This window comes from Sinocyclocheilus grahami, unplaced genomic scaffold, assembly GCF_001515645.1.
Source record: "Sinocyclocheilus grahami isolate Dianchi unplaced genomic scaffold, SAMN03320097.WGS_v1.1 scaffold112.1, whole genome shotgun sequence".
NCBI classification, from domain to species: domain Eukaryota; kingdom Metazoa; phylum Chordata; class Actinopteri; order Cypriniformes; family Cyprinidae; genus Sinocyclocheilus; species Sinocyclocheilus grahami.
The window spans coordinates 185,362-199,366 of NW_015505291.1; the positions used below are offsets into that span (position 1 = coordinate 185,362).

Here is a 14,005-nt window from a genome sequence, read left to right on the forward strand (position 1 = left end):
GTCTGAATATTCTCTTAGAACCCCCCAGTGCGCGTGAATTGTGCTTTATAATGTATTATTGATGTGGAAAGACTGTGAGCAACAGTCTGAAGTGCTGCTCGTCCAGCGCGTCGCGGGGGCACGAGACAGCCGCCGCAGCTCGCGCGCTCACTCACACACACAACCGAGCTCTCGCGCGCAGCCGGTCGGTCTCTCTGTCGCTGTGCGCTGTCCACGCGGTGGCGAGAGGAAACGGCAGGTGTCAGACTCGGTTCTGTTAAGCCTTTTGCACAGCTTCCTCCTTAAACACAGCAAATCGATCCGCTCGGATGATATAGGGAGACAAGACGCGCGCGCTGCCAAAATTGCTTCATTTTCCGGAGGGATTTGTATTGCAATTATTTGGTGGTGAGTATCTTATATATCATATACTCATCTAGGACGCTTATAATTGGGTTAACGCATGCAATGCATCACAAACGGACTGTATGCTCACGTCAGTGCTTTTGCTCTTTGATGCACATTTAAAGCTTACACGATAAGTTGCATGCGTTTGCAATGCCGGCAGATATTTTCTCTGAGGTATGCATGAAACTGCAACGCGCTCTCAGGTTATATGTGTGGTTTTAAATGCTAGAGAGAGAGAGAGAGACCTCCTCTGTTTTATATGGAGGACGAGGTGCTCTTGAAACGCTTCTGGGGTCTATTTTGGAAGGAAGAAAGCACCAGCCGAAGCCTTTTGAGAGAGCGCAGTGTCTCCCAGCCATCCTGTTGTCATGGTTACTGCACTGGGAGGCTGGGAATAATATGGCTGCGATTCAGGCTTTCTGTGTATATGTGTGTGTGTGTGTGTTTTATTCCACGATGCCTTAAACACAAGGACCCACTGTATGTGTTAGACACAGGCTGTATTTAAGGCAAAACCTGAGCTGTGATGCTTTGAACAGCTGCAGGGAGTATCTTGCTTTAATCGCAGCCTCATGAATACTCTGTAGTTGCAAATGATGATGCATCTTCAATGCATGCAGTTTTATGTCTGACGATGCAATGCAATGCAATAGCAATGTTTATTGATCTATTGTTAGCCCAACTATCATAATGAAACAGTGGGGATATAGGCGTCAGACAACCAGACGTCCCAGTGCCAGACAAGACACAAGACGCCCTTAACGATCACTTCTTCTCTCTCTCTACCTCTCTCTAAGGTGTGTGTGTGTGTGTAAGCCTGGATGCGTTTAATGAGATTTATTACCCTGGGATGATTTAAGTGAAGACGTTGTAAGTGATACGGTGACATGATACAATAGGACGTCTGACCTTGACAGCAGTGGAAGTGACAGAACGAGGTGATTTAAATCACATTTACGCACGGCTCAGTTGTTCACACTCGTTTACTCGGCGGTGGTCTCCTTCACAGGACCCCGGCCTGACGTGTCAGGAAAAACCCAGACTGCACTTACGCTGTCATCTTGAAGCCTCTTTTTTTGATGTCCCGTAACCCGTTACGCACGGAAAGGCAGCATTACGCAGCCGGCTGTATGTGGGTAAGGTAGACAGCATCGATATATTTAGCGCACTGCAGCTCCCGAGAGAGTTAAATACCGCGTGCTGATCGTTTGTAACGGTCAGTCTTTGTGTGTCTGCGCCCGCGGTGTGCGTGTGCGTGTGCGGCGGTGTCATCTCCCGTCTGAAGAGGGTTAGTGGGTCACGCAGACATCCGGTATCCAGACTGCATAGAGATGGAGAAGGGGATGAAGTGTTTGTTTGTGATATAGTGGCTCTCTTTTGTGTTAATGGTCCCAGACAGGTAGATTGGATAGGTCCGACTGTAGAGAGTAGGCTAGACTATATGGATAGATAGTGTCTCATTTAACCCTCATAATTGTGAGAATCCCTCTTATTGTTGTTGCACTAGACTTTTTTATACTTGTTTTTTTTTTATCACTGAATATACTTTTAAATAAAAAGTTTTATGAGATAAGAATCCCTGACTACCTAGTGCACCATATAATAAGCAGTTGATGTACAATTAAGCTCCATTTTGTCTTGTGACATTCTATAATTCAACTAAATTCTTCAATTTTTAAAGTGTTTATATATATATATATATTTATTTAAATATACAATAATGTTTTTACATATTTTACGTATTAATTAAAAAATTAATTAATTTGTAATTAAATATTTGTTTTAAATATGCCTCCACCTGTGTGTGTATAAATATTTGTAAAATATGTAATTTAAATATTTATAAAAATATGTAATACAAATAATATAATAAAAAGCAATTCTAACAATTAAAATTGTAATTGTGTAAAATATTATATTTATTAGAAATATATAAAAATATATATTGAATATTTATAATATATATATATATATATATTAATATATTTAAATTTAATTACTATATTTAAATATCTTAAATATATTAATAAAATATATATATATATAATATTATAAAATATAATTATAATGATTATAATTATATATGTATATTTATTAAGCAATATATTGTATACATATTAATGTATTATTTATTCATTTGTGACAAAGGACAATTCACAATGACTAGTGAAATGCAAATAGATTATTAGATTAATATTGAGGAAATGGTGAGAATGTAAAATTGAGAAATGGTTACAGGGCCTAAGAAATAGGCCTAAACTCTTCCATGTATGCGTGTGTGTGTGTATGTGTGTGTATATATATATATATATATATATATGTGTGTGTGTGTATCTATGCATGTGAATTATATTTAAGACAAAGACTGCTAATTATGCAGGAGTTTTTGTGAAAGGTTGTGGGTTTGTGATGCTTTTTATTGCACTGTAAAAGTGTTTTGTAAGATCCCTCAAAATGTGCCTTATATGGTAACCTGTGAATTACCTGCTTTCTTCAAGTCAAAATGTCATGACTCAATTGGATTACATGAGGCTACGCCATTGGCAGTCATTTTTAAGCATCAAAATGGCTGTCTATGGCAATAACTGCAGATTTTCACATTTTTTCGAGAGTACAGATCTCTGTTCTCCTCTCTGCCTCTTTGCACATTTTGTCAGGCCCCTGCTGCGTGGCCAACCCACGGTCCCTGAGGAAATACTGCCTTATTTTAATCCAATCAATAAAGATGTGAGATTAAGCCGAAGCTGTCAGAAGGACCTTGCAGAAAAACCAACACACATAAAATGAACAAATTTCACCTCAAAATATCACAGGACAGCCAAAAGGTGGAGGCAGATCTCTCTGAAAGCTTGTTAATGTTTTTTTGGGTGGCAGTGATTGAGTAGAGAGGATTGTTGATTTGAAGATAAGGCCATTCTTTGAGTTTATTTTTTTGAGTTTGAGTGACGGTGTGTGTGTGTGTGTGTGTGTGTGTGTTTGTTAAGAGGCCAGTAGTCGTATGAGTGCCAGTGTGTGTGGTGTTAAGAGTGAAGGTGACGGACAAGTCCAGGGAAAGTAATTAAACAGAATTGATCACCCTGAAGACCCTACTGTTCTGCTGACAATACTGGAAGTCTCTCAGTCGATCAGTCAAGTGTGCACACACACAAATGCATCTAAATGAGACACACTGTAGACTTCTGGTCTTTTATATAAAGCTATGATGACCAAACCTCTAACTCCAAAGGAAATCTTTGTGTTTTTGGAATAAAAGTCATTATTGTCCCCAGACTACTAGAAGGCCTTTAGTTTTCAATATAGATGATTTTAGGTTTTAGTATCATATTCAAAGTTGATAGAATGGTCTCTTGAACAGAACATTTTTACATTCATTAATCTTTAACATCTATGTAATTGGATTTCTGCTCTGTATTTGACATTGTGATGCAAATTCTGTCGATTTGCATTTGCAAAAAAAATGATAGAGATTAGAAACACTAGTAGGAATTGACCAATTACAAATTGTTATTGTTTCCAGCTATTCATGAGTTCATGAATTTATTAATTTTAATATTTTATTTTTGTAAAGAAAAAAATGAATTACATTTTATATTTTCTTTAAAAAAAAATCTGTTAATTAAAAATATAAACATCTCAAGGAAATACAAAAATACAATGCTAATAATAATAACAATAATAAAATTATATACACATAATTTTGCACAAATAAATAAATACACAAATATGCACATATATTGTTTTAGGGTGTGTGAATAAATACTGCGTGCACTGAATGGGTTCAAATTAAGATTCAGAATAAAAAGTCTAATAATAATACATATACTACCTAATTTTGAGGTTAATAATATTTTTTATGTTTTTGAAACAAGTCTCATACTCAACAAGGCTGCATTTATTTGATCAAAAATACAGTAAGAAACCGTAATATTGTAAAATATTATTACAATTTAAAAGTTTTATATTTGAATATATTTTATTCTCAAGTGTCACATGATCCTTCAGAAATCATTCTAATATACTGATTCAAGAAACATTTCTTATTATTATCAATTTTGAAAACAGTTAAAACTGCTAAATATTTTTGCTAAAAGCATTTTTTTTCTGGATTCTTTGAATATAAAGTTCAAAAGAACAGCATTTGAAACAAATCTTTTGTAGCACTAAAAAGCACCGGTAACACTTTACTTGAAGGGGTGTGCATAAGACTGACATGACACCTTCATAATCATGACATGACACATGTCATGAATGTGAAGGGTTTTTATGCATGTTTATGACAACTGTCATTAAGTGTCATTCGCTCAGTTATGTCATTTTTAATGCAAATATGACATTATTTGACCTAACCCTACCCCTACCCTTACCCCTAACCATAGCCCATAACAAAGACATCTCAAACAATGTCATCTTTGCATTAAAAATTACATAACTGAGCGAATGACACTTAATGACAGTTGTCATAAACATGCATAAAAACCCTTCATATTCATGACATGTGTCATGTCATGATTATGTATGTGTCATGTCATGATTATGAAGGTGTCATGTCAGTCTTATGCACACCCCTTCAAGTAAAGTGTAACCAAAGCACCTTTTTCAGTGTGCAGATAGTATGTTTTATTTATTTATTTATATAGATTATTTTTTTGTTGGGTACGTAAAAATCAGCCTAATTGCCCAGAAACAAAACAAAAACCCTTATTGTTGATCCCTATTGTTGTTACTACCAATACAGGCATATCTTGACACATACACACTCATACGTCACACTCATACACCCTCAGTGAGTGATCTGTCATGTTGTTTAATAGGCGTGTGCTGCTGCTGTAGGAATTATGGGTATCTGGCCGTTATAGAGCACAGAGGCTCTCAGGAATAGCCAACATGACAACAGGGTACTGCACAGCAGCTGAGCCTGAGTGTGTGTTTATGTTTGTGTGTGATGGAATCATGCATGTGAGTCTAGATGTGCTTTCCATGTGAAAAGATCAGCTGCAGCTGGGATGGACTTTGGGTACTGAGCGCCCAAGCAGAATGTCAAACATTAACCGTGTGTGTTTGAATGAAGAGCTGAGGTCAAAGGTAACTTTCTGAGAGCGTCTTTTGCTAAATGTCACATCAAAATGTTCTGTGTGGTGTGAGACGGTTTGTGTCTTTTAAATTCCCATGTCGCTAGCGTTTAGGGGGGAATAACAGGGGTAAATGGTACAATAATGTTGGAAACTTCACACTGTTCACACACCGTTGACCTAATTCAATCGAAATTATGTGTAACTGGTACGATTAAGATGAGTTGGTGTGTATTCTGTCAAACAGCACTGAATATAGACATGAAGAGATTTGAATTGTTGCCTAATGTAATGGCAGTTTGGGCCATAGAGCTTTAATGTAATGGAAACTTGGGTTTTACTGCGGTTGGATTCGATCAGATGTTCAGCATTAGATAGCTTTAAACAGCGCCGTCTGAGTCAGAGCTGCAGAAAAAAAAGTGATTGAGCTTCACATTTAACTCGGAGGATGTTAGACTGTTTCTCTGCCAGAGAAAGGGATTTTCTGTACATGTGTGCTGTTTATATTCCAGCCTGTGTTTGTGTGCCTGTCCATTTGGTTTCATCTGTTAAATGAGTATTAAACATGTCATGATGTGCCTCTAAGCATCTGTCCTGTTCACTGGGTTTAATGAAGAGCCCAAGAGAAAATGCTCTGAATATGAATTTAAAAGTCACACTTCAATGTACTTCTCAGTTTAATATGCAGAGACAACTGTACGTTATACTGTTGTTCAATTTACTGAGTTTAGATTTTTTTTTAATGAAAATAATACCTTTATATGGTAAGGATGCATTAAATTGATCGAAAGTTACACTAAAAACATGTTACAAAAGTTTTTGAACTTTCTATTTATCAGAGAATCCTGGAATAGATGTATCTCAGTTTCCACGAAAATATTAACCAGCACAACTGTTTTTAACATTGTTAATAATAAATATTTCTTGAGCAGCAAATCAGCATATTAGAATGATTTCTGAAGGATCATGTGACACTGAAGACTGATGCTGAAAATTCAGCTTTGCATCACAGGAATAAATTAAATTTTAAAATATATTCAAATAGAAAATAGATATTTTAAATTGTAATAACATTTCAAAATATTGCTGTTTTTACTGTATTTTTTGGTGATGCTAGCAGCAGATTTCAGCTTCAATGTCGATGTGAAATTCAAATAGACCAGATTTATTTTCTAACAACACATTCCTGATCCTATTATAACTATTTTTCCCAAAAAGTTTGTTTTTTGTAATCTTTCATTAAAATGTAATAACTTTCTCCACTTGTGAAATTAATTTCCTTTTAGGCTGTGCTAGTGATGGATTGCTCATGAACTTTTCATTTTTGCATCTGTCACGTGAAAAACAAGTGAAAGATTTGGATCAGAAAACACAGTAGGGACTGGGAGATCATTTCTGTTTTTCATAATTAGTCTTTGGATGCATTATCTAATTGGAGTATCTCAGGGAATTTGGATATTAAAAATAAAATATTTGAATTTAACTCTGCTCAAATGAATAAATGTCTTGAATAAAGATTAGTCTATTTTGCTGAATGAGATTCAAAGATCCAAGTGAGTAAAATGATCCGGTCTTCCCATCGCTAGTGCGGTCTGTTGATTAATGTTCGGCAGATGCTATTCTGCCCACTTTTCACAATGCAATTAACATCTAATGGATAAAGTGAAGTCTTGTCTATTTGTATTCACTGAATATCCTGTTACACTCAGAAATATGTAACATTACAGAAGTAAAATAGGCTGGCGAAAGTTGCTGTAATCTGGCACTGAACATCTGTCCTGTCCGGTGCAGTTTAGGGAAGATTCCCCAGAGCAGATGTTAGAAATCAGAGCAGCATTTAAAATTAGACTCAGACTGACCCTTAAATTCACCCTCAGCTGATCCTTCTGGTCTGTGTGTTGTATTGTAAGTGTGTGTGAGCCTCTAGCATGTAAGACATCAGTGGCGCTTGAGTTTTGCTGAGTCAAAGATAATGCGTTCTCACCGGCCTGCATTTCTGGAGGACTGATAAAACAAGGATGACAGCAGATAATGGCATCTGAATCGCTGTTTAAACTTTTAAGATCCTGCCACCCGACTGCTTCAGTCTTCAGAACGCTTAATGTCACTGTAATGTCCAGTGAGCTGTGGTCTTACACGCCGGCCTGACACATTTGCTCCTCCTGTCTGATTTAATGGACTGCAGTACTTAGCAAATGGGAAGGAAAAACCTCTATATTATTTCAGTTATATTATTTCCTAACAGTGTTGAGGTTAAGAGCAAAAGAAGACTTTTGCTTAAGCCTCTTGGAACAGGATATTTCTTCTAAGCAAAAGACCCCTGTAATCACACATGAGTCTCTTCTACACTAAACTAAAGGTTCTATATTGGCATCTATAGGTCCATGAAGAACCTTTAACATCCATGGAACTTTTCAATTCCACAAAACCCCAAAATGGTTCTTTTATGGCATCACTATGAAAGCCACCTATTTGAACCTTTATTTTTAAGAGCGTTTCAGAAGAGATCTCTACTTTGTTCTCAGATTTGTCAAGATATCAAAATGTGCAATCAAATGTCAGTCAAAGACTTAAGTATTTCTCATCAAATTCTTCCTAGACTAAAATTATCTATCCATTTTAATTTTTCATTGTATTTTTCCTAACCAGGCGTGATGCACTAAATTGACAACCAGTTTGTTTGTCCATAGCCTTGACCATTTGATTGAAAGAAAATATTTGATATTTAATGCACAGGGGTGGGATTTTGAACCAATGAGATTTCACAATTGGCGTGGCTACCAAGGTGACGTCACATAAATAGAAGCCAAACGACTGACTGAATGTCCTGTCACTTTATGGCATCAAGTCTGCTTAAAGGACAGTTTTATTTTGTCACTGTATGTGAGCTATTGTTTTAGATGTTATGGTTGTAATGACCATTTAGTGCTGGGCAGCTTGACCAAAAATCTGTATCACTGTTTTTTTAAGGATTCTGGTGGTTTCGCGGTTTGGTTGGTCCCTGATTGTGCCTTTATATAAATCAGATTACATGAAACAGCTGCAGAAACACTGACTTTTAATCACGCTCCAAACAAACATTCTACATTAAAATATGAGTAGTTTTTAATGTGAATTAGATTGAATAATTTCAAAATTTAAAGCAGAAACAGAATGGTCTGACCTTAGCTTTGTGAAATGATGCTAAATAAAACAAATCTGCATGAAAAAGAAACCGCAGACGGACTGAATGAAAACGCAAATTCACTCTCTGACAGCAGGTGGCACATATGGAACAGCAGCGATAGAACTTTCATTGTTACCTCTAAACAAAGTACAGTAGCACTGAGCGTTTAAAAACTACATTATTATATGGAGGTAAGATAAAAAGAAAATACCATCTAAACTTTTGTGAAGACAGTCAGTTTCTTTCAAAGATACGTTCATATAAACCCCCAATTTTAGTATTTAGGATTTTCTTCCAATAGGTGAACTTTGATCTTGCTCTGCCTGCTCTTTGCGTTCTTCTTCAGCATCTCTGGCTTCTGTTAACGGCCGTTTACAGTTGGTTTGTTTGCCCAGTTAAAGAATTAGTTTATCCATTCATTAGTCAGAAGTGTATGCAGTTAATATGTATGCAGTCCTTTCAATTCACAATGCTGCCTATGTTGCTTAGTCACTTATACCAGTATACTGTTTACAAAAAAAAACATGCCTGAAAACTCCCATAACTTTGAGTTAGGAACTATTTAAGCAATATTTCCTCTGGAAACAAATGGGCTTATATGCATTCTTTGCCATGGTGGTTTTTAATACATGCAGTTGTATCCATACTAATAAGAGTGGATTATGAATGGACAGTTTTTCTCAGTAGGTCCTTATCCTTTATTATTCAGGGCTCACCTTTATCCGAAATCTCATTGCTCTGTCTCACCTTCTTTCTTAATAGGTGTGAGCTCTACCCCCCTCCCTTGTTCCTGACCCTGACCTTGTGACCCCAGGCTGCCAGGACACCGTGATTGAGGAGGCCACCATGAGTCAGGAGGGGCAGTATGACCCCCTCCGCACAGACACCCCACCTCCAGATACACCCCCAGCACCTGAGGGACAGGAGGAGGCTGATGGCTCTACGCCGAGAGATTTGGAGCCCTGTAATGGGACAAAGACAGAGGAGAAGAAGCAAGGTGAAGCAGAAGACGGAGATACAGAGAATAACAGAAACACACAGTCCAGTGCAAAGGAGGATGAGAAGGTGACATTAGAAGAGGAAGGTAGAAACGGTGAGATTGAGGGCAGCTGCTTAGATCCTGTAACAGAAAATGGTAATAGGGACATCTGTAAAGGTGAAGACACACAGTTGCTGCCGCCTCAGAGCCCAGAAAAGGACTCAACCAAGCCCCTGTGCTCTCTAAGGTTAGTAAAATAAGATATACTGTACATTTACATACACTTTAATCCCTTTTTCTTTTTTTGCACATTCTCTGAAAGATACTTTTATTTAGCCAGGATGCATTAAATTGATCAAAAGTGACAGTAAATACTTTTATAATGTTTCAAAAAATTTTATTTAATTTAAATTTAAATTTTATTTTAAACTTTCTGTTCATCAAAGAATACTGAAAAAGGTAATACTTATAAAAATATTAAGCAGCACAACTGTTCAACATTGAAGACTGGAGTAATGATGCTGAAAATTCAGCTTTGCCATCAAAGGAATTAATTACATTTTAAAATATATTAAAATAGAAATCAGTTATTTTAATATTTCTAAATATTACTGTTTCTTACTGTATTTTTGGTCAAATAAACGCAGCCTTAGTAAGAATAACAGACTTCTTTCAAAAACATTTAAAACTCCTACTAACCACAAACCTTTGAATGGTAATGTATTTAAACCTTCAAATATTCACCTATACATCACATTTACTTGAACAGACAGATGAGGACTGTAGTTCGACTGTAAGTGCACTGGTAAACATACTTAATACATATCAGCCTCTGAATCAACATTTTAGTCAAAAGTAGGGTTGCATGCTATCCAGAATGGAACTGAGAATCCTGAATTTGAATTGAATTTAAATCGAGGAAGCAAACAGGATGCAAAATTGCAGTTTGACTGTAATAAAGTAAAATTCAAATGTATTTAAATTAAAATAAATTTAAATGACTCTAGTATTTAAATAAAACCTCAATGTTGATACATTCAGTGTGTTTACACTTTATTTCCATTATTATTTCTCTGACACTTTATGTCAACTCTAATTTCAGGGAAAGCCAGTTGTGAATTTTGCACTGGTCAAAAGTGCTAAACAAATAAAATTGACTTCCAAAACACACGTCCTAATGATCTTCCAAAAAGGATCAAGTTGTAGTCTAAACAGACCCCGAAAAGGTCAATAAACCCCTTGAAAGACTTTCATCTTTTTACAGTGAATTTCACAATTCCTGGCTTGTCATGTCTTACAAAATATTTTGAATATAAAACACATGTATTTCAGAGTTTAGCTGTGCAATTTTCAATGTCAGGCTTCACAAATGATGTGGCACGCATGTTACAATGAGGATGGGGAGATATTTTGGGCACCATACGTGGCAGGGGAGCTGTCCTCAATGATGCTCCTCTCTGCTGGGACTCCTCCACTGCAGTCGTGCTGAAGAACTGTGACAGCAGCCCGATTAAATATAGGAACACGCACAGCGCATGCCAGCCAGGCTAAGAACCTTTGTGAATAGTCTAAAGCAAGACCTCTTTAGCCAGTTGTGTCTCTGTGATGTGTTTTTTACCAGATAGGTTTGGGAATGGATTAACTGGCATCTTTGTAACTTCAGGTTTGAGAACGGGACTGAAGATGACAGCGAAGGGCAGGAGAATGAGGAGGGAGTCCTGGAAGAGCCTTCAGCACAGGGGAACCTAGACGCCTTCAGCTCCACGTTTGAGCTCTCCGTAGAAGAAGCAGATGCTGAGGTAGAGGACGAGGAAGAGAGGGAGGACGGCAGAGAGGAAAGGGTGACCCTAAATCGGGACAGTTTCAGCTCTACATTTGAGAGCATTGTCGAGCAGGTCGCCAAGACCACGGCTGTGGATGAGGAAGAGGACGACGGAGAGGAAGAGTACGACAGAACGAAAGAGAACCAGGATGGCTTCAGCTCCACGTTTGAACGCATCGTCGAGTCGGAACTTCTGAGAGGTGGGACTTGCTACAGCAGTCTGGATTCACTGGATGTGCTGTCGCTCACCGACGAGACGGACAGCTGCGTCAGCTTCGAGGCACCGCTCACCCCTCTGATCCAGCAGAGGGCCCTAATGGGCCCTGAACCTCCAGAGCTGGAGCTAGAGACCGTGCAGGAAGGGGCTGAGGGCGAGGCTGAGCTGGGGACGGAGACGGCAAGGGATGAAGCCAGCTCAGCAAGTCCGCTACGGACCACTATTCCAGGAAGCAGGTCGGAAAATGTCTTGAGCCAGCCGGCACAATGGAGCATCCCTAATGGATTCCACATTGAGCTGCCTGGGAATGGAGAGAGTGGAGGAGCGATGCCAAACTCTATCAGGTAGGGATGCAACTAAATCTCCTTCTTGATCTGCCCAGTAGATGGCATGCAGCACAAGTTAATAACATGGTCTTTCATGCTTCGTGCTTTCATCCCAGCACAGACAATGGCTCATCTGGAATGGAGTCAAGATTCAATCCGCAGTCAATGACTATTTGCTATTTGTTACTCTGATCCAAGCTGCATAGACATGAGCAACCTAGGCTCATTGGAAAAAACATGCCTGTACATACATTTTTGCAAAAATGTACAAACACATACAAATCCAAATGAAATGAACTATAGTAGGTGTAGTAGCACCAAAACCTTTTCTTTTAACACAAATCATGATTATGGGGGCAGAGTTATTTTCACACACTGTCTTGCACAATACTATGTTATGACCTCAAAACACTTGCACCATAGTTCATGATTTGTAAATTAATACATTATGACAGTTGCATCACATAACTATTTCAAAATGTATGGCTTTTCTAATGTAGTAAACTTGCTTGGAAGCTCACCTGGTACTCACTTGTAGAAGTAAGCAAAATGGCATGGTTGCTTCAACAGATTCATTTTTTCAGTTTCATTTCCGAATTTACATGATACAATCAACAACAAACATAGGCAGAATTCATAAAACGGAAAGTGCATTTAGCGCCACTCACTGGACATTTCACTTTAAAATTGTCGCAAAATGTGCAAGAAGCATCGTAATATCGTTTTGCAGAAATGTCTCCATGTGCACGTTTTCTAATGAGCCTGGGTTGAAAATGCGAGTCTTATCGTGTCTGTTTTGAAGGGAGTATCACACTGCAACCTAGCCGACTGGAAACTTTTTTTTATATTGCACGGATCTGAGCCAGTATCCAAGAGGAAAGATTTCCACCTCTGGGAGCCAATAAAGGATAGGTCTAATATTGCTGCCGTCTCTCTCTCCCTCGCTCTCTGCATCCATCTGGACTGGATGCAGCAGCAGATGTTGTCGTTTTTTTCCTCCCCAGTTTTAAATGACTTGCAGCTTCCTGCCCCCTAGTCTGCCTGAATGAGGCATTGTTTTTAGGGAGTGACATCATCGCCTTTGGCTTTCCTCTTTCACGACGGGAGCCTTGCTCTAGTTTTCATTCACACTGTGCTTTATCCAAGTGCCACTTGTCTATGCCTCCATTAGTGTCCTTCTGTATTAATGCAGTGAGTTTTTAGTCACTGACAGGGTCAAGACTACATTTGGTCATGTCCAGTTGACCTCCATATTGCACACTATTCATTAAAACTACTGTCTTTTAGCATTAGAGGCTAACTTTATTAGCCTGTGGTGTACCAGAGGATGGTAACTCTACACTAGCCGCATGTGTTTTTCATTAGCAGTTCTTTGGAGTTGCATGGTGGTTGAATGGGGTTGATAAACTCATCACAGAGAACAAAATGAGTGCGGCACAGTGTCTACAACCGCTAACAGAAGGAAAAGAGCATATGCTGGTAATTATCAAATCCTCAGAGCCTCACAAGCATCATGATTGCTAGGGAGTTACTTAAAACATAGTCTATTTGCATGAGTTGTGCTGCATTCAGAATTGCATTGAAAATGCATTTAACATTTCAGTTCAGTTTCTGAATTTGCATTGAAGTAGCAAACAGGATGCAGCATTTAAAATTTGAGTTAAAATTATTTGAAATTCAAAAACTCATATGACGTATATTATTCATACAATGTTTTTTAAATACAAAAGCAAACTCTGAATGTTGCCTGGACAAAAAACCCTAAAAGGTTTATATATAATAACTAAATATAGATTTATATAAACATTCGTAAACATAAAAAATTAAGCATATATTTGAATGTGTACGTAATATAATCATATATTCCACACACACACACACACACACAGATATATATATACATATATGTGTGTGTGTGTGTGTGTGTGTGTGTGTGTGTGTGTGTGTGTGTGTGTGTGTGTGTGTGTGGAATAAATGTATATATGAGAACTAAAAATAAATGCAAACTCTGTTGATCTATATCCTAAACCTTTTGTTTT

General features: G+C 37.8%; 1 protein-coding gene across 1 annotated transcript in view; it reads left to right on the plus strand.

The window, feature by feature from the left end:
• The first annotated feature begins 230 nt into the window (after nt 1-230).
• The window catches only part of psd2 (pleckstrin and Sec7 domain containing 2), a 36,527-nt gene continuing 22,752 nt past the window's right edge, over nt 231-14,005 (plus strand). Inside the window, exons 1-3 of the mRNA XM_016277441.1 lie at nt 231-387; nt 9,385-9,848; nt 11,265-11,984. Coding sequence (XP_016132927.1) covers nt 9,469-9,848; nt 11,265-11,984 — 1,100 coding nt within the window. The 5' untranslated portion in view covers nt 231-387; nt 9,385-9,468. The remainder of the gene's footprint in view (nt 388-9,384; nt 9,849-11,264; nt 11,985-14,005) is intronic.